The 23,728-nt window shown below is 54.0% G+C and overlaps 12 protein-coding genes across 12 annotated transcripts; 7 read left to right on the top strand and 5 right to left on the bottom strand.

The window, feature by feature from the left end:
* Positions 1 to 607: 607 nt before the first annotated feature.
* DL89DRAFT_163901 (DUF167-domain-containing protein) lies at positions 608 to 1,291 on the bottom strand. The gene is made up of 2 exons (XM_040883705.1): positions 1,184 to 1,291; positions 608 to 1,101 (listed from the first exon to the last, which is right to left on the bottom strand). The coding sequence occupies exons 1-2, from the start codon at positions 1,217 to 1,219 to the stop codon at positions 724 to 726; spliced, it is 414 nt and encodes a 137-aa protein (XP_040743318.1). The 5' UTR covers positions 1,220 to 1,291; the 3' UTR covers positions 608 to 723.
* Positions 1,292 to 1,783: 492 nt separating this feature from the next.
* Positions 1,784 to 2,611, bottom strand: DL89DRAFT_204309 (uncharacterized protein; the record flags this gene model as incomplete). Its single annotated transcript, XM_040884044.1, has 1 exon — positions 1,784 to 2,611. A coding segment is annotated over one exon (828 nt), but the record flags the coding sequence as incomplete, so codon positions are not given.
* A 587-nt stretch (positions 2,612 to 3,198) lies between these two features.
* On the top strand, positions 3,199 to 4,008 carry DL89DRAFT_267807 (ribosomal protein L22e). The gene has a single exon (XM_040887674.1). The coding sequence runs from the start codon at positions 3,300 to 3,302 to the stop codon at positions 3,675 to 3,677; it is 378 nt and encodes a 125-aa protein (XP_040743316.1). The 5' UTR covers positions 3,199 to 3,299; the 3' UTR covers positions 3,678 to 4,008.
* Positions 3,818 to 4,585, bottom strand: DL89DRAFT_275019 (MT-A70-domain-containing protein; the record flags this gene model as incomplete). Its single annotated transcript, XM_040889249.1, has 1 exon — positions 3,818 to 4,585. The coding sequence occupies one exon, from the start codon at positions 4,583 to 4,585 to the stop codon at positions 3,818 to 3,820; it is 768 nt and encodes a 255-aa protein (XP_040743315.1).
* An 877-nt stretch (positions 4,586 to 5,462) lies between these two features.
* Positions 5,463 to 5,978, top strand: DL89DRAFT_267806 (uncharacterized protein). Its single transcript, XM_040887673.1, has one exon. The coding sequence runs from the start codon at positions 5,611 to 5,613 to the stop codon at positions 5,902 to 5,904; it is 294 nt and encodes a 97-aa protein (XP_040743314.1). The 5' UTR covers positions 5,463 to 5,610; the 3' UTR covers positions 5,905 to 5,978.
* DL89DRAFT_267805 (uncharacterized protein) lies at positions 5,968 to 8,549 on the bottom strand. Its single transcript, XM_040887672.1, has 2 exons — positions 7,989 to 8,549; positions 5,968 to 7,202 (listed from the first exon to the last, which is right to left on the bottom strand). Exons 1-2 carry the CDS (start codon positions 8,431 to 8,433, stop codon positions 6,166 to 6,168), a joined length of 1,482 nt encoding a protein of 493 aa, XP_040743313.1. The 5' UTR covers positions 8,434 to 8,549; the 3' UTR covers positions 5,968 to 6,165.
* Positions 8,550 to 9,792: 1,243 nt separating this feature from the next.
* DL89DRAFT_267804 (uncharacterized protein) lies at positions 9,793 to 10,682 on the top strand. The gene has a single exon (XM_040887671.1). It carries the CDS (start codon positions 9,875 to 9,877, stop codon positions 10,436 to 10,438), a length of 564 nt encoding a protein of 187 aa, XP_040743312.1. The 5' UTR covers positions 9,793 to 9,874; the 3' UTR covers positions 10,439 to 10,682.
* On the top strand, positions 10,640 to 11,479 carry DL89DRAFT_163843 (uncharacterized protein). The gene has a single exon (XM_040883704.1). It carries the CDS (start codon positions 10,840 to 10,842, stop codon positions 11,254 to 11,256), a length of 417 nt encoding a protein of 138 aa, XP_040743311.1. The 5' UTR covers positions 10,640 to 10,839; the 3' UTR covers positions 11,257 to 11,479.
* A 1,429-nt stretch (positions 11,480 to 12,908) lies between these two features.
* DL89DRAFT_223986 (calcium/proton exchanger) lies at positions 12,909 to 14,237 on the top strand (the record flags this gene model as incomplete). The annotated part of the gene is made up of 2 exons (XM_040884670.1): positions 12,909 to 13,617; positions 13,696 to 14,237. The coding sequence occupies 2 exons, from the start codon at positions 12,909 to 12,911 to the stop codon at positions 14,235 to 14,237; spliced, it is 1,251 nt and encodes a 416-aa protein (XP_040743310.1).
* A 3,693-nt stretch (positions 14,238 to 17,930) lies between these two features.
* On the top strand, positions 17,931 to 21,818 carry DL89DRAFT_293244 (uncharacterized protein; the record flags this gene model as incomplete). Its single annotated transcript, XM_040890373.1, has 1 exon — positions 17,931 to 21,818. The coding sequence occupies one exon, from the start codon at positions 17,931 to 17,933 to the stop codon at positions 21,816 to 21,818; it is 3,888 nt and encodes a 1,295-aa protein (XP_040743309.1).
* Positions 21,819 to 21,967: 149 nt separating this feature from the next.
* Positions 21,968 to 23,462, top strand: DL89DRAFT_163792 (alpha-ketoacid dehydrogenase kinase). Its single transcript, XM_040883702.1, has one exon. The coding sequence runs from the start codon at positions 22,116 to 22,118 to the stop codon at positions 23,442 to 23,444; it is 1,329 nt and encodes a 442-aa protein (XP_040743308.1). The 5' UTR covers positions 21,968 to 22,115; the 3' UTR covers positions 23,445 to 23,462.
* Positions 23,463 to 23,479: 17 nt separating this feature from the next.
* DL89DRAFT_223883 (uncharacterized protein) lies at positions 23,480 to 23,716 on the bottom strand (the record flags this gene model as incomplete). Its single annotated transcript, XM_040884663.1, has 1 exon — positions 23,480 to 23,716. The coding sequence occupies one exon, from the start codon at positions 23,714 to 23,716 to the stop codon at positions 23,480 to 23,482; it is 237 nt and encodes a 78-aa protein (XP_040743307.1).
* Positions 23,717 to 23,728: the final 12 nt, after the last annotated feature.

The following is a 23,728-nucleotide window of genomic DNA, read 5'->3' as shown; positions in this document are numbered from 1 at the left end:
TAGGTCCTGTGGAAGACAAAATACTACGTAAATATATATATGTAATTTTCGGGAAATGGATATATGCGCGTGTTTTGCCAATCGAGCTAATTCATCGTTTCTCTCAAGATCGAAAAAAAAAGGTAATTACAGCGTCACAAATGATAAAAATGATGGTATAAAATGTGTCGGTGGAATAAAAGGGACGTACAAGAAACCCGCGGCGATTCCTGCCAGGTCAGTGAAATAAACAACCAAGGGAAAAAGTAGGCCAAGTGCCTGTTTACGACTCGCCACATATACGCATAAGGAGTAAATAAACTATACTTTACGCACAGCATGTAGGGAGGTGCACTCCATGCAAAAATAACAGTAAGTGAAGGGGAAAAGTATAACGTGGCGGACGAGGTCAAATATTACACTATACAGTGCGCGCGATTGATAAACTGGCGGTTCAGTAGTCAATGTGGCGGCCGTTTAGAAAAAAGTAGACATACATTATTTGGCCATTCATTTGCATACATGGCCATACAGGTGCTGGAGATAGCATACGTGCTGCTGGGAGAAATGGGAACTCGACCATCTCCCAGCCAATGGCAATTAATCTCCATTCTCTGGAGCAGGTCTGCTTTTCCAAAGGCAGCTGTGGCCATCTATTATTTAAGCAGGCATGTCAAAACACCGGAAATATATATATATATGCAGGATGGTGTAACGCCTATATTTGAAGCTATAGGTGACGAGTCACGTCTGGCTATTGTGCAGCATGTCAAGCACAGCTGTGGCTGTCATACCGCTTGGAAGCTGCACTACTTTGTTGCGCGACTTGTGGCCAGACACAAGGTCAATGCTGGACTTTGGCACCTTGAGCAGTTTGGCAACAAACACAATGACCTCTTTGTTGGCCTCACCGTCGCGCGGCGGCGCTGCTATGCGCGCATGCACTGCGTCGCTGTCGATGCTGGTGATTGCAGAAGACTGGGCACCGGGCTTAATGAACAGGCTCAGAAGCAGTTTGCCGTTCCTTTCTAGAACAGGGCTAGCAAGTAACTCTGGGGTGGTGGCGGCGGCGGCCATCGCCTTGTTGTGCTTTGTTCTCTTTGCATGCGTCGACATGGCTTTCTACCACATGTACAGAATAAGTAGGTTATTTTGCAACTCAAATGCCATATACTGCCGGGTGGAGGATTTCATTTACCATTACCTGCAAATTGACAGCTGTTTGTAATGGGCGGTTCATTAATTAACACAAGATGAGTAGATGATGCAATACAATAAGTGAAATGCTAAGGGGTGTCCAGCACCGACGACCTCCGAAAACTGCATATACAGCAAGGATATCAGTTGATTGTGGTACATGATCTCCTAGACTGGTAAATCAGCCTCGTACGTAGGTTGCACTAGGTTCGACAAGTCTGGTTATAGAGCCAACCGGAGCTGCATGTCTACTAGGTACCAGAGACGCCTTCTCCTCTTCATCCCTACGCTTACCCTGCCTAAAGCGCCATATGACAACAAACAGCACAAGCAGCACAACTGCGCCCACCGCGATGGCCGCCGAAATCCCGCTCACGCTAATCCTCGTCACGATTGTGTTTTCATTTGTCAGCATTGTGACAAGGAGTGCAACCCACAGGATACAGCACAGGCTGTAGGAGCGCCAGAAATTGATCTGCTCGACAAAGCACGGGTGCGAGTTGATGTTGAAGCATACCATAGCCACTGTGATAATGACTGAGATGATGCTGCGTATGTGCCGGTGGTCGTTGTCAACCAAGAACGAGTCGATAGAGAGCAGCATGCTCATATTCTTTAGGAATGCGATACCCTGTGACCGGAAGTGGATTTCGCCTGGAATCGGAATACGGTCGAACGAGGTCACAAATGTAGTCAGGATGATGTATGCGACAGTGTATGCGACAATGGTGCACGACAAATACAGTGCTTTGCTGATGGATGGGTCGTCACAGCGCAGCAGACCGGATGACGCACTGGCAAACTCGCTGGTGCCTAGTTTCGATAGGCATGATGCGGAACCTATCAGCATTACCAGCATTGGCAAATAGAACAGGTTGGCCATGGGCAGCAGATATTTGACCCAGAATAGCGCAATCGGTCGAGTTGGCTTCAGCTCGTTGTAAGTGTGGATGACAGCTATGGCCAGTGCCATGCACCCAATGACTGCAACCAAGAACCAGAACTGGATGATGTAGAATTTGCTGCTGAGATTAGTGAACAGCGTCAGGATGCCGACGATAAAGTTGGCTGTGTCCGAGTCCTCGTCAGGGTGGTTGGCCAAGTTGATTGAGCGGAGCATATCGCGGATGGGGAACGACAGTAGCTGGACGAACTCGACGACTAGCAGCAGGATCTGGATAATATTGAACGCGCACCAGTCAAAGCTGTGGTACTTCAATGTGTCCAACACCAGATAGTGTTCGGCGTCATACGTCAAGTGGGTGCGGCGCACATAGTACAGGTGCTGGCGGGTCATGAACAATGCGTTCAAGCAGACAATATACACAAAGGTACTAATACGGACCACCTGTGCTAGATCCAGTACCAGCGCCACAATGAGGACCGGGACCGATGCAACCAATGCGACCAGAAATATCCACGACAGCACATGGTGCGTGTGGTATGGCCGCATCGACCGCCAGCGCAGCGGCAGCCTGCGAAAGTTCTGAAACTGGCTCGACAGGTTGTCTATCAGGTGCTGTACCTCGCGCTGTGTGTTTATCCGCGCTATGAGCAGTACCTCTGGCTCAGTGATACGCGCCATGACGTTGAAGTATACAACTGTGCCAACGACGACGCCGCCGATGGTCAGAAAATATATCAGCGTCATGACCAGGTTCGGGTCCGCCCCATGCGAACCGCGGTCGCTGTCCCGTATGGAAAACTGTTGGTGCATGGCAGCCAGCTGGAGAAGAATTAAAAATAATGCAAAGCAATGAACAAAGAGAAGGTCGGTCTGCACAGACGTGCGCTTTGCCAGTAGCCTGGCAGCCCGGCAGCCCGGCAGCCCAAGCACGTGACGATGACGTGCCACCATTGTCCTCCAGCGCTCAGATCTCCAGATCCGCCACCGACAGTTCCAGGATCACAACCCTCCAGTCAATCACATGATCAACTAAAAATTTTCTGTTCGCCGTTTTTCGCTGGGCCTATATAGCCAGCTCCGGTCCGGCAAAAATTTGTAGGCTCACCCTTTTTCCTGTACTTCATTAGCGAAGAATTTAGGTAGAGATACTCTTTCCCTCTCATTCGGACCTCCTCGATATTTTTCGATTCAAAAAGCAATTTTCCAATCTGAAAACATGCCCGCTCAGAAGACCACCAAGGCTAAGCGCCCCAACCACCGCTTTGTCATCGACGTGTCGCGCCCCGCTGAGGACAAGATCTTCGACGTTGCCGCGTTCGAGAAGTTCCTGCACGACCGCGTCAAGGTCCAGGGCCGCACCAACAACCTCGGTGAGTCGGTGACCATCACCCGCGAGGGTGACAGCGCCATCGTTGTCCAGGCCAAGATCGACTTCTCCAAGCGCTACCTGAAGTACCTCACGAAGAAGTTCCTGAAGAAGAACAACCTCCGTGACTGGCTCCGTGTGGTCTCGACCGAGAAGGACACCTACACCCTCAAGTACTTCAACATCTCGAGCAAGGATGAGGAGTCCGATGACGAGGACGAGGAGTAAATGTGCATCCCCTGACAGCCAAATGTGCTTGATGTGGAGCGTTCATTTTGTCCGTTCTGGGGATCTATTTTTTGGGTACACAATAAATACATCCCTATCCCAAACAACAGAATTTACTCGCTGTGAAATGCATACTGCGTCTACAGCTCGTTGCCGACCGTGACCCAGTAGTCGCGCAGGTTGTTTTTGCGCCCAAAAATCTCCAGGTACCGGCCACCCGGCACCAGCTGCTCAATGATCTCGTACAGCTCCTCGGGCTTCTGGCTCTGGCCGCGGCGCTCCGAAAAGATCACGTCCGATGCAACTGATCTCCGGAGGTTGGGCGGATCAGGGCCCTTTTTGCCGACCAGACACGTCTCCTTTGCATGCTGCAGGTAGTACCCATGCCCCTTGGCCATGCGGCGGTTGACTGTCTGCTTGACCCACGCAATGTCGTCGACGTACTTGTACCCCCACTGCTTCATGAGCTGGAACGCCTTGGTGTACTTGTTGTTGATGACCCAGATGAATATGAACCCGCTGGTCTGCAGCAAATCGATTGGCAGCGACTCAATGCACACGTCTGGCAGCTGCTGATACGCGATGGCCACTCCACGCGTCGGCGCCTGCGATGCCAGCTGCCATGGTGGGTCCATCAGAATGACGTCGAACTGGCATGCTTGCGCCAGCTTCTCCCAATCAAAGTTCATGACGTTGGCGCGGATCGGCACCGACCACTCGGGTGCCTTGAATTCCTCTAGGTCGGCTTCTGTGACTTTGTTGGCAGCATCGCCCGAGCCCTCCACGCCGCACCGCTTCTCCAGATCGGAGATCTCCTGCTCCAGCACCAGGATCCGTGACCGGATCTTTTGCTCGCGCTGGCGCAGCGCTTGCAGCACAACTGCCGGTGAGCTTGAGTCAACGTCCATGGTAGTGTCAGAGGGCTGCGGCGTGTCGTCAACACTGTCTGAAACCTCGAGCTGCCCAATATCTGGCGTAGACACAATGTCACCTTCAATGTCGCCTTCAATGTCGCCTTCAATATCAATGTGCTCGTCACCATCATCAGCCGGCTCAGTAGTCTTTGGTGCCACAGGCAGTGGGGAAACCGCTGCAGGACTTGGCGATCGCGATGATATCCTAGCGCCCCGTGGTTTGCGCGATTTGACCTTTTTGGCGGCTGCCCGTTTAGACTTTGCAGTAGGGCGACGCGACGATGACGATGTACCAGTTTCGGGCATAAAGTCATCATCGTCGCTGTCGTCGCTTTGCTTTGCTTTGCCCTCCTTTTCCTCGCCTACCATCGCCAGATACGCTGCCATCGCTGCGTCGTCATCTTCAAAGTACAGCTCGTCCTGCCACATTGCGCTTTTTGAAATTCCGCCAAATGAAAAGACCAGCAACAACAAAGGGGAGAGGGTGGGTGACAACTGTTGCACTTGGGCAGCAAAAATCTTTCCCTGCATTTTGTAACTGGTCCGAGCTGGTAAAGTATTATACGGACCGAGCCGAAAGCAAAATAATTCAGTGCCTGAGCCGGCTCTAGCCCTGACTGCGCAGTGATTGTGCCAATGGGGTGGGTGGAGAAGCAGTCAGATAAAAAGCTCGCTACCCAGAAAATGCAAACTATTAAAGTACATTCTTCAATGCAGTGCAAATTCTAAACATCCAACCGACGCAGCAGTGTGGTGCTATTTATATAACGGGACTTGGGAATGTCTAACCCCACACAATATTGTTGCATCCGGTATAAATGCCGCAACCACTGGCACATCTCATGATCGCATTTTGTGGTCTTTGAAATCTATTCACTGGTGATATTTCCCAATTGCACACAAACACAAAATTTTGTAGCATACTCGCTTTGGTTTGGTCGTTATTACTCAAGATTTTGTCCAAGCCTCAAATGTACCGGACTGTGTTGATAGCACCAGTAGTATTCTGCGCTGCTGCCATGCTGGCCAACGCAAGCATCTGCCATTCGCAGTACTGGGGGTCGCGGCTTATGGACAAGTACATGGTTGAGCTGGAAGCAACCTCGTCGATCACTCACAAGCATGTAGTCTACGAGACTGCGTTGCCTAAACCATACAAGATTGTGCACCAGGACGAGGATGGCGATGACGCTGAGGACCCAGACGACTTGAGCATGATTAATGAAGGTCACGAGGTGCGGGCCAAGCGGCGCCATCGACTCAAGGTCACGGTAGACGACAAGAACCAGATTGTTGAAGTGGAGTGCGGATAAACCCAGCCTAATGTGCCAAGCAAATTGCGTAATTACTACACTGTCACATCGGCTAAATAAAGCATGAGAGTAATTTAAATAACCATTACTTTTTAAAAGGTACAGCCCGTTCACAAACCGATGGTTAGTTAACGAAGGTGCGGATAAGAGGGATAGGGAAGGGTAGAAATGTTTACAGTAGATATGTGGGAGTGCTGGTTTGGGGAATATTTACACCCATGCACTCCCAGCTCATGAATGGCAAGCTAGACGGGGTTCTTTCTAGTTGATGACAGCCAGGTTTGACGAGCGCGGCGGCAGATATGCAAGCTGCGGGCCGCATGAGTCAATCCTGGGGACCAGCTTGTTGGCAATGTCTTCCTCATCCTCAACATAGCCAACGGGTCCGCACAGGAGCGCTGAATCGTCGCTGACAGGTGTAAGAACATAGTTACAGCCGTCAGACGGTGGGGTGGGCAGCACTGGCACGCGCGTCTGCGGATCGGCTGTGCTGTACAGTGCCTTGGGCGGAACACACGGCGGGCTGGACAGGATCAGCGGAGAGATGTTCGCCGGTGATTGCGCACAGTCCTGGTAAGAGCTATGCAGACAGCCACCAGTCATGCCAGTCTTGCCAGTGCGGGCCTTGACGTCAGCCGTAGTAACGTCAATCCCTTCGTCACGAGGCCGCCCGCCGCGGATGTAGACACCGTCCTCGTAGTAGTAGTAGTCCTCATGGTGCTGCTCGTGCGCCAGTGGGGAGCGCGTGGTAGGCGAGTGCTTGGGAAGTGCACCATAGCACGCGGAGGGACCATAGGTGGCCGTCAGTGAAGGCGAGGTCGTCGAGCGGTAGGTGCCGTTACGGCGTGTAGTTCCATGGAAGTTGGCTGACCGCGACGAATTCAAACGGCGGTACCCGCTGTACGAACTGTTAGGAGCAACAACGCTGGCAGCGACAGCAGCAGCAGGCTCAGGAACGAGGTCGTTGCGCGACACTGTCTTGGTCGTGTTGTTGCGCTGGAGTTGGTACTCTGACGAATTGTATCTGGGAAGCGCCTGCAGACCGGTTGCTGAGCGGCGGTAGTGTTGCGCAGTTGGCTGACTGATGGCTGACTGCTGAGGGTGCGGCTGGCAGTATTGCTGCTGATGTGGTACCGGAGATGTAGCTGCCGACCCAGAGATGGTCGGAGCCTTGTGAATGCTCAGCGAGCTGCCGCGGCGACGGTACGAGTACGTGCCAGGCGCATCAGACTCGGCGACAGCAGCTGGCGAGACTGTCGTTGGGTGGGAGCGTGCTGGCGGCGACACACAGACAGGACCTACAGTTGCGTATCCAGGAGACCTTTTAGCAAAAAAAATCAGGTTGCTGGGAGGCGGAATTCAGGTTTTCACACAGGTAGCGGTAAATCATTCTGAGATATGCTGATGATCATTTGGGTACAATTGTTGGGCGTAGCAGCGATAGGAGAGATGTGTGTGCCCAAAAATTGACCGAATATCAAGGCGAGGGAAAGAGCGACATGCATCAGTGACCTTGGCATGCATTGTTTTTCTCTTCACTGGACAGGCACCAGTCATTTGAGCTAGGACAGCATGTTGTCTTCAATCTCCCGCAAAAAGGGGGCCAGGCGATGCAAACTGGTTCTCTGATTTGCTGCACACGCTATTGGGGAGCGTGCGGGTGTGGGGAAGTGGGTGGCAGGGGATGATAACGTCAGCCGAATAACACGACGTATGAAGGATGGTCACTCATTGGAAGACACCAGGCGTCGGTCTATTGCGTCAATGCGGGGGGCGTGGCAGTGCCAGTTGGCGCCAAAACGCCATGCAATGGGCAAAATGATGGGCCAAACAAAAGCCCAAGCACTTGCCTGAAACGCGACGACAATCGACATGTCCCAAAAAAGGCCATTTTCTGAAGAGAATGCTGTTTCACATATGCCCGACTGCCTGCTTGGTGCTCAAACGCGACACTGGGGGGATGTGCAAATTTTTGGAGACGCTGCGGCAGATTTTGCGCAGGAACAGGTAGAGTGGTGCCAACCCTCTTGTTTTGTGCAGTGAGGCCAATAGCGACCTTTTTCTTCGCGATTGTTGCAACTTACCGTTCATGTGTGGCTGCTGCGGGAGTGCATTGAGCGTTGACGTTGTGGACGTGGATGTAAACGAGGCGCCCGAGAAACGCCGCGGGTCTACCAGTGTCTGGTCGGCCGCAGTGTTGGTCGTGGCGGTGTCGCTGGACGGCGTAGCCAGCTTGATGCAGCCTACTCGCCGCTGCGAGTTGTGTCTGCCCGGATAGTGCGTGCTGCTGGCCAGGGTGGTCCGCGAGCGCTGCACCGTCGACGGGTTGTTGACGTGGTACCCAGGGAAGAACTGGGGCACGACTTCGCACCCGTCCTCGGCAATGGCTGGTGCTGCCGAGAATACCCGAGAGACCGGGCGGGTGCCGTGTTGGCTGGCGGCAACAGTGGCGTCCGAAACGTCAGAAGACGATCTGTGACCAAAGAAGCCTCTGTGAAGTATGGCCGACTTTTGCCTTCCAAACACCATGGTTTTAAAAATAGGTTGTGAGCTTGAATATGAGTTTCACAGAAAGTACCAAAGGTTGGAAAATAGTGCACTAGTATAGGAAGCTGGAGTTTAAAAAGAGGCGCGAGAGCAAAGAGGCGGAGAAAAAGCGAGGCAGTGTGAGGATTTTGGTGTTCGGGGGAGGGCTGCCGCAGACAAGGGAGGTGGAGAGCGTTTTATAAGCACATCATGACACAAATTCATGCATTCTCGAGGAAATTCTCGCAGTGTTGTGCCCAAACAAGGAAACTTGTGCGGTGTCCAAAGGACAGGGGGGGTGCTCGTGGTCCGGGTGTAGCACGCCCTTCCCCTGGTCGCTCTGCGGACAATTCGGTCCATTGCAATAATGCAGACGCAGACGCAGACGGGTCCAGTCAACGTCATTTGGCGAGGATCCAGTCTGAGAGTGCCTGCGCTGCTGGCCATTGGCCACAAATTGGGTCTGTACGCTCTTATGCGTTGGCCAAATGTCGCACACGTTGGGCAATCTGGTCGCAGCTAAAGAAGATTCTCTGCTCCTTTGCGGGCGGGTTTGCTTGCAAGCAAATAAAATACCTCGTTCGGTGCACCCCAGCACCAAAAGTCCTCAAGTGCCCAAAACTTGGCGCCGATCGGTTGCATTTGCCTGCTATAACGAGCCTGCGTGCGAAACTACCGAGCAATGCACAAGTGGTCGTAGCCCCATGTACAGTGGGTCTGCAGATACACCTGGCCTATTTATAGCACCGTGATTCGCTAGGGGAGGCGTGCCCTGCAGCACAAATGGCACGGCATTGATCAAACATGTATGCGTTGGGATGATGGTTTGGGGATTAGATGTCCGTCCCATGCTCACAGAGCATATGTGCCCGGCCTGTACAATGAGAAGTAGGCAAGTAATCCGTGCGGCAAGGCCGGGTACTACTCTGGGTTGTGGAATAAAACCAATGCAAAATAATACCAGACTGGTGGAGGGTGCCAGTGATTATATATTGACAAAGCAGGGCGATAGCCTATGTGTAGCTCCAAATGCATACCTACCCGGAGACAGGGCTAGATCCGGTATCAGGGGTAGCAGTGTCTGTCCCTAACAGTCAAGCCATCCATGCACAGAAACCAGAATGGGTGCATCAAAATATTCAGGCACGCTTAGTGAATGTGTATGCTGCAATTCTCCGAGGGCAAATGTGCCACTGATACAAGTGCTGCACAGAAATTCGCACTTGTGAATGGAGTTACTCATGCAGCTGGCGCTTCTAAACATTCGAAGCTCTCCCCAGCAAAATGTGCCTGTGTCATGACCAGTCATTATATAGGTTCCCGCATTTACCTGCCCGGCATTCTGCTTGCGAAAGCTGCTCTATTCCGCAAACATTTCCTATCTTTCTCATATCGGTTGCTATCACCAGTATACTTGCTATCACCAGTATACTTGCTATCCAGAATGAGGGTTTCCGCTACCAGAACCGTGTCAGTAATGGCGGCCGTCTCCACTGCACTTGGTGCAGTTGTCTACTACGAGCCTCTCACAGCCTACCTCCCGCTCTCAGTGATCTCTGATCCAAACCAGATCAAGTCGCAGAAACAGGAGAGCAGTTCATGGTGGTACTCACTATTTGGTTCCTGGGGCAGATCCAGGTCAGCGAGAAAGGAAATACCGGCAGTGGCCTCACCTGCCGCAGTACTGCCCGCCCCAGGAGCGTTTGCGCAACCCGCCATACCCAGTCCTGTGCCAAACTCTAATATCCAGGGGTCTACACTGGCCGAACTTCCCAGGACAAAGCAAGAGATGTCGGAGGCTGATGTGACAAACCTCATCGTGAGTCTGTCTGGCCCCGTGCGCCAGTATCTGCTGCGGGCACTGACGGGCTACCAGAAGATATTAAAGACCATCGACCCGAAGAGCATTGCTAATGTGATCCGTGGTCCTTTGGCCAATCTGCGGAAGAACCTGGAGGCACTGCTTTCCGAGCCTGCACCCCAGCCGCCACCACATAGCAAAGCATAGGTGTCAGGAGGTATGTGTCTAGAATATAGGGGTCTTCCGGGCGACTCGCCGGGCTTAAACGACGAATAGCTTTTTTATTTAAATTTTTAGGTGTTTCACGATATCATTTTCTGGTGCAATTCACATGCATTTTATTCAGCAGTTCACCACGCTTCAGTCCTCAGGGTCCACTCGACAGCACGCACCACTCTGCTGTGTGCCGCTTAGCCTAAGCCGGAAGCAAGGCCGTCTCTAATCGCCTGATGTCGGTGCAGCAAAATTGCCCTCACGTCTGGCCATAATCCTCAGCCCAACTCCGCAAAAGGCCAGATCACCCACCCCCGCGTATCTTGTGTATCGCATGAACTGCAGATATTGTTTCCAGTACTTCCATTACTTTGTATTCTTCTTCTATCGCAATCATGGTCCTCAACTCCTCTACCTCGGTTGTCGGACGCCTAAAGGACGAGCCGCTGGTCGCTGTCGGCACCGTGGCAACAATAGCCGCCTTCACGTACGCATCAATCGGTGTCTACCGTGGCCGATTCAAGCAGTCGCAGTGGGGCATGCGCGGCCGCGTTGTCATGCAAGGACTTACAGTGGCCGCCCTGGTTGGCTACGGATTCATGCGCAACAAGGACGTAGAGAAGACGCCTAAGCAAGATGTCCGGCCAATCAACTGGGAGCGCCTGGAGCGGGAGGCGCGGGCCGCCGAGCAGCAAGGCGCAGATAAGGTCGATCCGGCCATCGCCAAGCTGACTGCCAGGCTGGAGAAGCAGAAGGAGGCTGCCAGTGTCTTTGCTGCCGAGCCCCAGGCCACAAAGCCCGCGGACAGCTAGGCCGCGCCTTAATGTACCCAGCACACGCTGTTCCTTTCCTATAAATCCGAATATGCTGAATCTGAATAGTGACGTTTGCTAAAGGACTATGGCGGATCGGTGGGCATGGCGCCTGGATCACCGCTGCCTTTGCAAGCAGTAAGACCCAGGAGCGCCACACATGCCCTGACAACCGCCTTGGCAGCGGTGTCTATTGACAATGGGGAGGGGTGCCTGCCGCCGCTGACTTGCACTCGAAGCACATAGCAAACTGCGATTCCGAATGGGGGAGAGAGGGGGCAGAGTGATTTCAATGAAGTGGCAAGTGCTACTGCGAGCGGTGCTCAGAAATGAAAGGAGGAGGGAGGGCTGTAATTGCACAGCGCAAAGCTGAAACCAGGGGGTTGATACGTCACGGAGAGGCGCTGCAATAAACTATTGTTGACGGCAGCCAAAGCACGGCGCAAATGCAATTTACCCGCTCTATTCCCTCGCCTTGCTACGGTTCTGGTCTACCGATAAGCATCTTAGGCGCTTGCAGTGGGCAGTGTGTAGGAACGGTAAGCGGCAGGTTGTTCACTCATTCTCCCTACCGCTTGCCGCTACTGTCGGGATCAATTGAAGCGCCTTTGTCGCTACAAGCAACGTTCAGCCTGCGATATACAAGGGAATGCTGGAACGGCTGGACTGCTGGCGCGGGACAAAGAGGGGCTGACTACAGCTTGCGCCATTTGCCTTCTTGGTTGAACACCGCATTGTCTTCCACCATTCGGACTTCCATTGCTGTGACTCTAGCAATATTATCCCCGAACAGCAGCCAGTTTGAGGCTGGCTATATATGACCAGCAGCTTCTATCTCATATCCAATTCTCTTTTTTTCTCTCCACCGCCTTTCGCCATCTCATATTCCCTGCCCGCTTTAATTTATTTCCTGTTCGTCTCCGCACCAATATACACGCATCCCCTTATCGCCAACTGCCTTCCATACCCAACGCTCTGGGCAATACTTTGAACCCAATACAACCCACACTGGCCATAAAAGCGGAATAGTCAGATATTCATATTGGACTGGCATCGGCTGGCCGTCTACGACTTCTCGAGTTTTCTAGACGCGCATACGGCATCCTTCCCTCATCCACCAGCCCTCAACTCTTTCATTATCTTGCACGTCTATTCTCACGACATTCCCTATTTGCATCTAGAAAACTCTGTCTAGGAACCCACGCACATTTCTCATGACTCTTCGCATGGGTGAGCGTGACCGTCGGGCCTCTGATAGCGCTGGCGCTGTTTTGACCTGGCGGTCTGGATGGCCATATGAGAACATAAGTAGCCCGGAGCAGGGCACCGAGGTATCCAGCAGCGCATGTAGTTGCGCGAACAGTGTCCGCTCTAGCCATAGCAAACCACGGCCATGCACAGAGATCCTCAGTGCACAGCAGCTCAAACCCATGGACTGCCACGCCACCAACTACAAATTCAAATCATTGTCCCATGACGGCACCCTGAACCGCACACTGACCAATCGGTCGTCTACGAATCTGACACCGCGGCTGACACACCAGGGGCTCCAATACTCGAGATCGCGTGCCGAATCGACAGATTCGCCAGACCTGCTCAATTCGCGGCCTCTTCGGCGGCGTGTAGCGCGCTGTACTACCATGTCACCGCGTATGGACGACGATGGGTTCGACCAGGGGTCCACCCTCGGGCTGACGGTGGGCCAGTCGCTGCGCAACATCACATTTGCGTCATGGATGAACATCTTGATCGTTGTGGTGCCAATCGGATACCTGGCACACTATCTACACTGGCCGGTGACCGCCAAGTTTGTGCTCAACTTTTTCGCGATCATCCCTCTGTCGGCGCTGATGGGCTTTGCAACCGAAGAGATCTCGCTAAGGCTGGGCCCGACGTGGGGTGGGCTGATGAACGCATCGTTTGGCAATGCCGTCGAGCTTATCATGGCCGTCATCGCATTGATCGAGGAGGAGTACCGGATTGTGCAGGCCGGGCTGATTGGCAGTGTGCTTTCCAACACGCTGTTTATGCTCGGCTGCGCGTTCATCGCAGGCGGGGTCCGCCATCGTGTCCAGATATTCCATGCTGAGGCCGCACAGTGTGCTGGCGCATTGCTGGCGCTGAGCGTCCTGAGCATGATCATCCCAGCAGCATACCACGGCGTACATGCATCGCGTGGCGAGATTACCAACGGGATCCTGGTCATGTCGCGCGGCACCGCGTTGATTCTGCTTGTCGTCTACATTCTGTTCCTGGTGTTCCAGCTCAAGACCCACAGCGATCTCTTTGATGGCTCGCAGACGCAGAAAATGCACGATCAAGGCTTCATGGATGAAGCTAGCATCGAATACAGGACACTGGGTATTACACGGGTCGAACCTAGGGGCAAGGCGGTGATAACAGAGACAGAGCCTGAGATTCCGTCGATCCACCACACAGAGCCGCAGCTAAAGCTGTGGATCGCATGCGTGCTGCTTGCGCTGGTCTCTGGGCTCGTTGCGCTGTCGTCTGATATCCTGGTAGACAGCGTCGAGGAGCTGACATCGCGGTACAACATCAGCCATACGTTCGTTGGTATGATTCTGCTGCCAATCGCGGCCAATGCGGCCGAGCACACGATGTCAGTAACAGTTGCGATCAAAAACAAGATGGACCTGTGCATTACAGTGGCGATTGGCAGCTCGATGCAGATGGCGCTGTTTGTGCTCCCTGTGCTGATCACAATTGCCTGGGTCATGAACAAGCCGCTGACTCTGTATTTTGACGACTTTGAGACAAACACCATGCTCATATCGGTGCTGGTCATCAACTACCTGATCATGAACGGCCGCTCAAACTGGCTCAAAGGTGCTATGTTACTCAGCTCATACTTTATCATTGCACTTGCATTCTTCCTGTATCCAGTCGACGTCGATGACCCTCACCGGTCGATTATCACGCCCATTACCGGCAACACGAAGCAGAGTTTCTTGATTAGCTAGATATCAGTCGGCTCTGTTGGATATACATACACGCTTCTTGTAACTATCTGTCCGAATTGCATACAAACCTGCTAGGGACTTTGGCGAACGCTATTATTTGAACCTAGCAGTATCGAAGCATGAATTGATCGAGCAACTTTAAAATACATCTACCTTCATTTTCACTCTCATTATAGAAACAAGGTGATGCAGACATCACTACCTGAGCAATACTTCACTATTCCACAATATAATTTCTGAACTCTGTGGGGCATCTAGTTTCGTGAGACGACCTGAAAACAGCTTGATAGCTGTGCTAGTGGCTTCACATACTCACCAGGAGTGCAATTGCGGTGGCTGTTTTCAAGTTTCTTGGACGACAGCAAAGTATTACTAGTTTTGACGCTGGTAGCGTGTTTTTGTGGTAAGTGTCTTTTAAACAAGGCTCGAAGAATACACTGGCCATTTTGCATTCTTTAAATGCTCTCTGAAAATATCTGTGTAGGGTCAGAATGCCGATTGTTTTTCCTCGAAACCAAGAAAGTTATCTTCGTACCCACCACTCTTTGAAACCAAAGCACTCGAACGCTAGGTGACCATGATCTTGACTTTCCTATCGATGAGATATTATGATGCTAATACGGGTCGTGTGTGAGAAAATAGGGAGGAAAATGTTATGGAATCCATATTATTCCGATAATAGATCCAGCTAGTGTGGAAAGTGCGCACTGCTACCAGTTTGTGGCGTTGTTGCTGTGTATCCACAGGATTGCCAAACAGGAGGCAGAATGGTCAAGAAAACAATGTATAGGGTCTCTGTTATGTGAATTCAATTTCGAGTGCTCCAGCAAAATAACCGGGATCTGAGAAGGAGTAGGACAGATGCGAGATATTTTCTACTGTCCCGACTAAGCTGAGGGTTGATGTGTAGTGCTGCATACGCTCCAGTCACCTTACTCTACGAGCCCTTATCACTTCAGTTTCCATATCACCCATGCATTGCTCCGTCTTCTGGATTGTAAGGCATGCTTGATTCCGATCTGTTTCTGTATGGACAGGCTGTTATTGCATTTTTGTTTTGACCATATGCGATAGACCCTGTCAGGTGAGGCTGCACTCGACCAAGAGTAAACGGTGGGCTTTGGTCCCAGGTGGCATGTTTAGTGTGCTAAGCCTCATCACAAAAGCATAGTTGTCGCTTATCTGTGGCTCAATCGGCTCAGTAAATCGATATCTGGAATGAGTGAGCCAAAAGACATGTTATATCAAACATAGCACGATGTAGTCTCTTGCTGCACCTCATGCATTCTTTGTGGCCCACTATAAGTATCAATATTTTCAAATAGAAATGTCAAATATATATCCAGAATATAGTTGATTGATGGAACTGTACTGAACACATGTGCTGATTTCATACCTCCAGATACTGATTATTGAAATTGAAATGGGAAAATCAGAGATATGACATCAAACAGAGAAAGTGACAATCGCAGAGAAGTAGGCTGAAGTATTCGAGGCATTTGATATTTAAATTTGGCCGTTTAACCCTGAATATCACCCAACAAACTACTCCATCTTAGATCAAAACTGTAATAGGCAATTTCTTTATGAAGAATGAAGGAGATAGTGGGCACAAATTCCTTTGAAATTATCCTTGCACCAGTTCCTAACAAGAGAACGGCATATATTGGTAAATAACACCAAAAATAATGATGTCAGCTTGTGGTGCCAATGCACTGCACAAAGTACCTGGCTAGTTTTAGAATATCAAAGACTGTATATCATGATTTGAGCTATTCTCTGTCTCTTTTGCATGTAAAATGAGATTTGTGAATGTAAAATACTAACAGGACAGACGAGGCAAATAGGATATATAGTAATTGCAAAAGCAGATATACTGATTCACTAGATAATAGTCCTATAGCAAGCGATTCACCTCTGAGATTTGTGTGCCATTGATCACATAGCTCCCCATATGAGGCAAGTGACAAAGAAGTTAGCAGAGGCCACCCACATCAAATGTCTTGTCAGTGCAGACATCAGACAGCATCAGCCTCCAACTGGGTGCCTAGTATAAGGTTAACTCAGCATATTCCTTATTGATAGTCACTTTGAGTACTTCAGAAATACTCTTCTGATCAAGGTAAGCTATGCCACTATGTTACCAAGTATGCCCTTGTCAGTGATGGCCACTGCCAAATTGAGTATTACTAGGTTGTGCCAATTGATAGTGCAAGGTAGTGTGTAGTAGACTAGACTGAGCATGGCAACCTTGTAGACTATGGACTCTTAGGCAACTGGTTTTTGGATAGCATCTGAGGAGTACTCATGCTTGTACAGCTCCTCTGTGGGATGTTCTATCTTGAACTGCCATGCACTTTCTAGGACATGCCAGTTAGTATGCTAGAAGGAAGAATACAGGGGTTTGAGAAAAGTATGAAAAGCTGGTATGTCCATACAAAGACATTAAAAACCAGGGTTATCTGGCAGGCCAATGGTATTCTGGCAGACTATTGGAGCATGAGCAGGAAGGGCGATACAGAAGCACAGGTGAACAGGTAGGCCACTGCTTAGAGAAACACAAAAATATACTCAGCAGGATTGTAGTTTGTTCTTCTGACATTTCCCCCTGCTGTAAGTGAGTATGCTTGGTAGGAGGTATGCACAGGTGCTTGTTTCTGCCTTGATGGCACAGAATGTGTGTCTCCACCCCTGTTTTCAACTGTGATCTGGCTGCAGTTTCTTTTTCTGGTGATCCCAGCACCAAAAAAGCAACCAGGTATATTAATGCAGGATGGATGAGAAGGTGGCATACCTTTATCGACTGATATCCTGCAGCCAATGTGTGACAGATGCTGATCTTGCCAAGGTCCAGGATCAAACTCGGTATATATCTGAATGTTGCTTATGTGGGGGGTGTAGCTGCTGACAAGGGGCAATGTTGGATGAAGCGATTCAATATTACTTATAGATAGCAATATCTGTTGCTAATTATGCTAAACAATGTCATAATATGTACAGCCACTTCCCTACATTGTGGGGGTGAATGTGTATTCTTAATCGAGTTAGTGCAGCTGGAGGTAGTTTTTGACTACAGTCTCGAATAGTGGCCGATATGCAACAGGCAGCAATTTGGCTCGTATTTACAGTGTTCATCCAGTAGAGTCAAGATATGGGTGGAGGGAGTAATAAAGCGCAGATTTGTTGGGTGGCATGTAATGTATGAGGCATCCGCTGAGTTGGGCCTTCCCCAAAAGTGAAATGCTGCTCAGGAATTCCCCGATCAGGCATCGGATTCTCATGCGCGACGCGAATCGCGTTCGTCCAGGTTCCTAGCGCCAGTCGTACGCGTTATGCGGCGAAAAAGGTGGGGCAAACTGGCGCCTCATGAAAAATTATTACGGCCCATTTTTCATGTGCTGAAAGACGGCAGCAGGCGAGTTGACGGTCCCACGCAACGTTTTTCTGCTTTACTTTCCTTCGTATCAACGCTAATTTCGCTTCCTCTACAATCTGATCTTGCAATTCTTGTTTCTTTTTCTTGCATTCGCCAGGGGTTAAGGTTCCCCTATTGTAAACAAGCAACGCGTTGGTCCATTCGCACTCTACGTCTTACACATTGTGGCCACTGTACAGTTCTTAACGGCTAGGTAACCAGCGAGCAAAAAACAAACGCGAGCTATAAGTAGATACAGGATGGGGCAGTCACAGCGGATGCCGATTCGGCACGCAAACATCGCACCACGACCACCAGCACAGCCCCTGCACACACCAACATCGGTGGCTAGCATAGGGCGGCATACACAAAGCAGCGCCAATGTGACGCCAACAGCAGTGCCGCCAAACAGCGGGCTAATGCTGCCACCTGGCATGGACATGTCGAGCACGTCGCAGCTTCTGGCCAGCATGCAGAGTCCTACCCCGCGGCAGCGCACGAGCAGTAAGACGCGTGGGCGCGGCAAGGCAAAAACTAAAGGCACGGGGCGCAAGAATAACAAGGACGTGGCGGCTGACCAGAGCGACACGTTGATCCAGGAACTGCTGGCGGGGCTCCCGTCGTCGCAGATGCTGCAGACGGACCCACTGACGTCGGAGGAGTGGTTTCCGGATCCATCCTCGTCGATGATTGCTCAGGACAGCCTATTCCAGTACCTTGATTCGGTTTCAGGGCAGACAAACAATGCGGTGATTTCGGCAACAACACCTGTGGCAGCTAGCAGTACAGCGGCAGCAATGGATGTGAATTTGGATACGCTACAGACGGTGCTGGGGTCGGATCCGGCCGGGCCAGACGCGGTGGGCGGGTCGCAGGTGACGCCTGACGCACGGTTTATAGCGAATGTGCGGGCGAAGCGCGAGGGGCAGCGGGCGGGGGATTCGCCGATGCTGAGCAGCCAGCGGGGCAGCAAGCGGGCATATCCCTTGCAGGGGTTTGCGAAGCGGCATGGGATCGGAGTGCCTGTGGGCAATCAGATGGCGATTCTGTCCCCGGCACTGCTCTCGTCATCGCCGCCCCAGCGGCAGCAGCTGCGGCAGCACCCGTACAAATACTACTCGCCACCAAAGCCCACGGGCAAGGTAATGGCGGGGAGCGGAGCGGGGCGGAAGCTGCAGCTGGGCGAGCGGCGCGGGGCCAAGTGGGTGTTGGGGCAGGACAAACAGCTTTTGCAGGGCGTGCGACAGCAGCGGTGGAGCGGCAACGGACCGGCGCGAGACCCGGCAGATTTCGGCGACGATGACTGGGAGGCAATTGCGCAGTGTGTGAGCGGCGAGGGCGTGGCAAGGACAGCGCGGCAGTGCCAGCGGCGGTGGGCGGTGATGTATGGGCATCTGGGGGAGGAGATTCTGGAATTTGTCGACAATCCGCCGACGCCCAGTGCAGCCAACACTCCGCGGGCAAGCGACACGCCAGGGGATTTGCTGATGTCGTCGCCACCGTTCCTGGCCGCGCGCGGTGGGTCGCGGCAGCTGTCGGACATTGCTGAATTGCCGCTGGAGGAGGCGACCAAGCAGTTGGTGGTGCATGGCGAGTCGTCGCCTGAAATGGAGGTTGCGTTGAGTTCGCCCGAGGATGCGCTGCGGCCACAGGGAGACGGAGTGCCGGGGGAGCTGGCGAACATTGACTTGACCAGGCGGTGGGAGATGCCTGTGTACTGCCAGCTGGTGGCCGATGTAGTGCAGGCTATGTCGAATCCGAATTCGCAGGCAGCAAAGGCTGTGCGAAAATATTCGGGTAGAGGTCAGTCGGCATCCACATCGGCGACCCCGACCAGTATGGTACTGGCTGTGTCGGAGCAGCAGCCGCAGCCGCTGGCGGATTTACTTGGGATCCCGATCACTACATCGGCGACAATGCCGGTAGTGACAGCCAAGGAAAGCATGGCTCCGGCTGCTGGCCAGTCTGCAGGGCCGCTAGACATGAGTACCATAGACCAGGATATGGACGTGTATCTGCAGTTTCTGCAGAGCCTGACCAACGACCAGAGCGATCTTTTGCTGACTAGCACAGCGCCAGGCAGTAGCAGTGCTGGCGGCATATCTATGGCGGGCGTGGACAGTGCAGGCGCAGATTGGGCTGGGCTGTTTGACAGCACGGCGGCGATACCTGCGACGATGGCACTGGGAGGCACGAGCAATTTGGCCTCGCAACCGGGGCAGGGAGATGCGCAGCAGAGCAAAATAGTGGAAATGGGTAACGGTGATGAGGATGACGCCAACGACGACGATTTCGTTCTGAATGACGAAGACGACGAAGACGACGAAGACGACGATGAGGACGACGACGACATGGCCAGTCTATTTGCAGGCACGCCAAAGGTCGGCAGAGCTGGCGAGGCTAAGGACGGCGAGGTGATGTGGGGCAAAGCGGATGCAGCAGGCGGCGGAGGAGGGCAGCCGCTGCTGGCGGATCCGTTCCTGCAGCAGCTGCTAGACATGCCAACGCCAACGCCAAAGCCACAAAAGGCAGCAGCAGCAAAGACGCCGAGCAAGACCGGCCAGTCGGAGTCGTTCCTGGCGTCGCGGCAGCTGATGAACCCAGTGGCCAGCCTGCTGGACTTGAACGCGGCGGCCAAGCGCGGGGGGTCGGCCAAGACGCCGCGCAAGCGCAAGAAGAAGTCGGCGTCGGCGTCGATTGTGCGGGCGCTGGCAGCGGCATCGGCGGTGGAGATGGACGGCGGCACCGGCGAGGCAGGGGTAGGAACGGAGGTAGACGGGCTGTACCAGGACGCGCTGCAGGACGGCGAGTCGATCGACGTGCAGGAGGAGTCGCTGCAGGCAGACAACAGCGAGTATCTGTTCACAGCCGAGCAGATGGCGCAGCTGCGCGACCAGCAGGCACAGAACTTCCAGCTGGTGACGCAGGCATTTCTGCTGGCGTGTGCCGAGAGTGGCCCGCATGATGCGCGCGCCCGGCACTGGAAGCGCCAGCTGGACTGCCTGGCATTGCGCCACTCGCTGGGCACCCGCGAGGCACCCGACGCCATGCTGAGCGGCGGCCTGCACCGGTTCAGCGCGCTGATCGAGTCCGCCGAACGCCGTCGCGCCCGCACCGGCCATGCTGGCGTCACCGAATCCGGCCAGCCGGCGCCCAACCCAGCGTCGTTCTTTGCCATCCCGGGCATCACCGCTGCCGTGCCTGGACTGTATGAGGCGGTCGACGAGATCCACCGCGCGGCCCAGCTGACGCGCGAAGTGCCCGGTACCGCCGTCGTGCGGTCGTTCGGCGCGCGCATGGACTTCTCGCCCACGTGTGCATGTACGCCAGTGGCCGCCTTCCGGTCGGCCATGGCGCTGGAGTGTGTGGTGCCGCGTCTGCTGGACGCCGTGGGCCACGGGAAGCGCCGAGCCGCCGACGATCCGCCGCGCAACGACCGTCCGACCCAGCAGCGCCTGGCTGCACTGCCGCTCAGGCAACCTGGGGGATTGCCGGTGCTTTTGCCGTCGGCCGGTGCCCAGCCAGTGCCCAGTGCGCCGCGCCGCGCCGAGCCGCCGGCCGACATGCGAGCGCTGCGGGAGGCGCTGCGGACGCAGCTGCGGGGGTTCGCGCGTGATCTGCACAAGGTGCCGCGGACGCGCCGTCGCGTGTTCGTGCAGGACGCTGGCGGGGTGCCGCGGCTCGAGTGGCTCGCAGTGGCGACCGAGCCGCTGGGCTTGCCGCCGGCGATGCATGCGGTGCTGGGGATGCTGGTGCGCGGCATGGGGTTCCGCGAGCCGCTGACGCCGCGAATTGTTGCGGTGCGGAAGCCCAAGAACCGCATCCACTTCATGCAGGCCGAGGATGCATTGCTCTTGATGGGCCTGCGGCTGTTTGGCTTCGACGACATTGCGTCGCTGCGTGTGCATCTGCTGCCCTGCAAGACTGCATCGCAGCTGCGCAACCGCATGAACAATCTGCGCGCGCGCCGAGCCCCGCCCAATGCCGTCAAGGACTTTTGCCTGCGGCGGATTGCCCCGTTTACGCTGGAGGAGGAGGAGACGCTGCGTGTGGGTGTGCTGGTCTACGGCGACGAGTTCCGCGCGGTCAACCAGAACTTCCTTGTCAGCCGTCCGACTATTGCGCTGGCGCAGGTGTGGAGCCATGTGCGGGGGGACTTTGCGTGAGCACGGGGCGCTTGTCTCCTGAGCCCCGGTCATGTGATTCCAATATACGGCCTGCGTTATCGATGGATCGTTATCTCAGACAAAACATACCTCCGACACGCGCTTTTGCCGGACTCGCCGCTTTCCATTCGCCCAATTGTCACCGGGTCTATAAAGGGGGGGCCAGACACTGCGCGCCCGAACATCTCCTGAGTCATCACACCATCCATTCCTCCCCTCCTCCAGCTCTCACTCCTTATCCAATTCTTTTTCCTATACTCTTGTAATAGTATCCATACCAAAACCCTCCTCTCCCGGATGCTTCCACGGCAAACAGCGCATACCCTAATCTCCTGCCAGCTCCTCTCGCAGGTGCGGCGATACGTAACGGTGCGGTCGGGCCGCAACCTGCAGCAAAAATTCTACGAGAACCGGATTCTGGACCGGTACACGGCGCAGGAGCCCAAGAAGGTGACGTTGCGGCAGCTGGTTCTGTTTGGGCGGCAGCTGACCGAAGACAAGCTGATAGCCTCGGCCAACTACGTGCGCGGGGAGCTGCCAGTGCGCCTGGCGCACCGGATCAGCGACTTCCAGTACCTTCCGTACATAGCGGGCACAAATCCGCACCTGAAGACCGTCTACGACCTGTACTGGCGGGCGTTCGATGAGTTCCGGAAGCTGCCTGTGGTGAAGACGCTGCAGGATAACCGGCGGTTCTGCGACGCGGTGCGGCGGAATCTGCTGGAGCACTCGCAGGTGATCCCGCAGCTGGGTATGGGCGTGTCCGAGTGTGCCGGGCTGGTGGCGCCCGACGAGATCGATCGGTTCATGTCGCAGATGCTGGTGTCGCGGATTTCGCGGCGCACCCTGGCCGAGCAGCATATTGCGCTGTCGCAGCAGTTCGACGAGGACCTGCGCAGCCACCTGGGGCTGAGCGTGGACGAGTCTTTTGACCAGCTGAACCAGGCGCCGGCGGGGTTCGCGACCCAGCGGATCGGCATTGTGCGCGCCGACTGCTCGGCCATCCAGATCATCAACGACTCGGCATTGCGCGTGGCGGAGTTGCTCGAGGAAGCGCACAATCTGCCGCCGGGCGCTGCCCCACAGGTGCTTGTCGAGGGCCACACCGACGCCATGTTCATGTGCATTCCGGAGCACTTCAGCTACATCATGCACGAGCTGCTGAAGAACTCGATGGACCATGTGATCCGCCGGTTCTCGGAGCGTCTTGACGAATCGGCGGTGGACGGAGCAGCCTCCGGCCCGCTGTTCCCGCCGATCAGGGTCACCATCTGCTCGAGCCACGCCGACATCATGATCCGCGTGTCGGACCAGAGCGGCGGCATCGACCCGGACGTATTGCCGTATATCTGGTCGTTCACGCAGCCGGTGAAGGCAAAGCGCCTGCATAACTTCCACGCAATCCAGCGCATGGAGGCCAAGCCCGCCGAGGCCAGCTCCTTGTCGCCGCTGGTGAGCTTTGGCTTTGGCCTGCCCATGTCCCGCGTCTACGCCAAGTACTGGGGAGGCAATGTCAATGTGCATTCGCTGCCCGGCTACGGCGTCGACGCTTACGTGCAGCTGCCGCGGCTCGGCAATGTCGTCGAGAACATTGGTGCGCGCCGCGCCCAGGCCCACGGCGACTAAGAATGGCGTTTATTTAAATACATAAAGGTTTTTTTTTACTTGGCCTCCTGGTCGTCGCCGAACGTCGAGCCGATGGCCGGCCGTGCGTCGGTGATCATCTTGGTCAGGCCCTTGTCCTGCAGCACTTTTTTGACGCACGCCTGGTATTTCTTGAACACCGCCAGACATTCGTTGGTGCTGTCGCCGTTCAGGAACTTCTCGCTGTACCATTTGTTGAAACACGCGTCGTACTCGTGCTTCAGCGGCGTGCATTCGTCGCCAATACTGTCCATTGTTGAAGAAGA

The sequence above is a fragment of the Linderina pennispora genome, assembly GCF_002104995.1.
Source record: "Linderina pennispora strain ATCC 12442 chromosome Unknown DL89scaffold_7, whole genome shotgun sequence".
Lineage (NCBI taxonomy): Eukaryota > Fungi > Kickxellomycota > Kickxellomycetes > Kickxellales > Kickxellaceae > Linderina > Linderina pennispora.
This window is presented reverse-complemented; position numbering and strand designations above follow the sequence as displayed.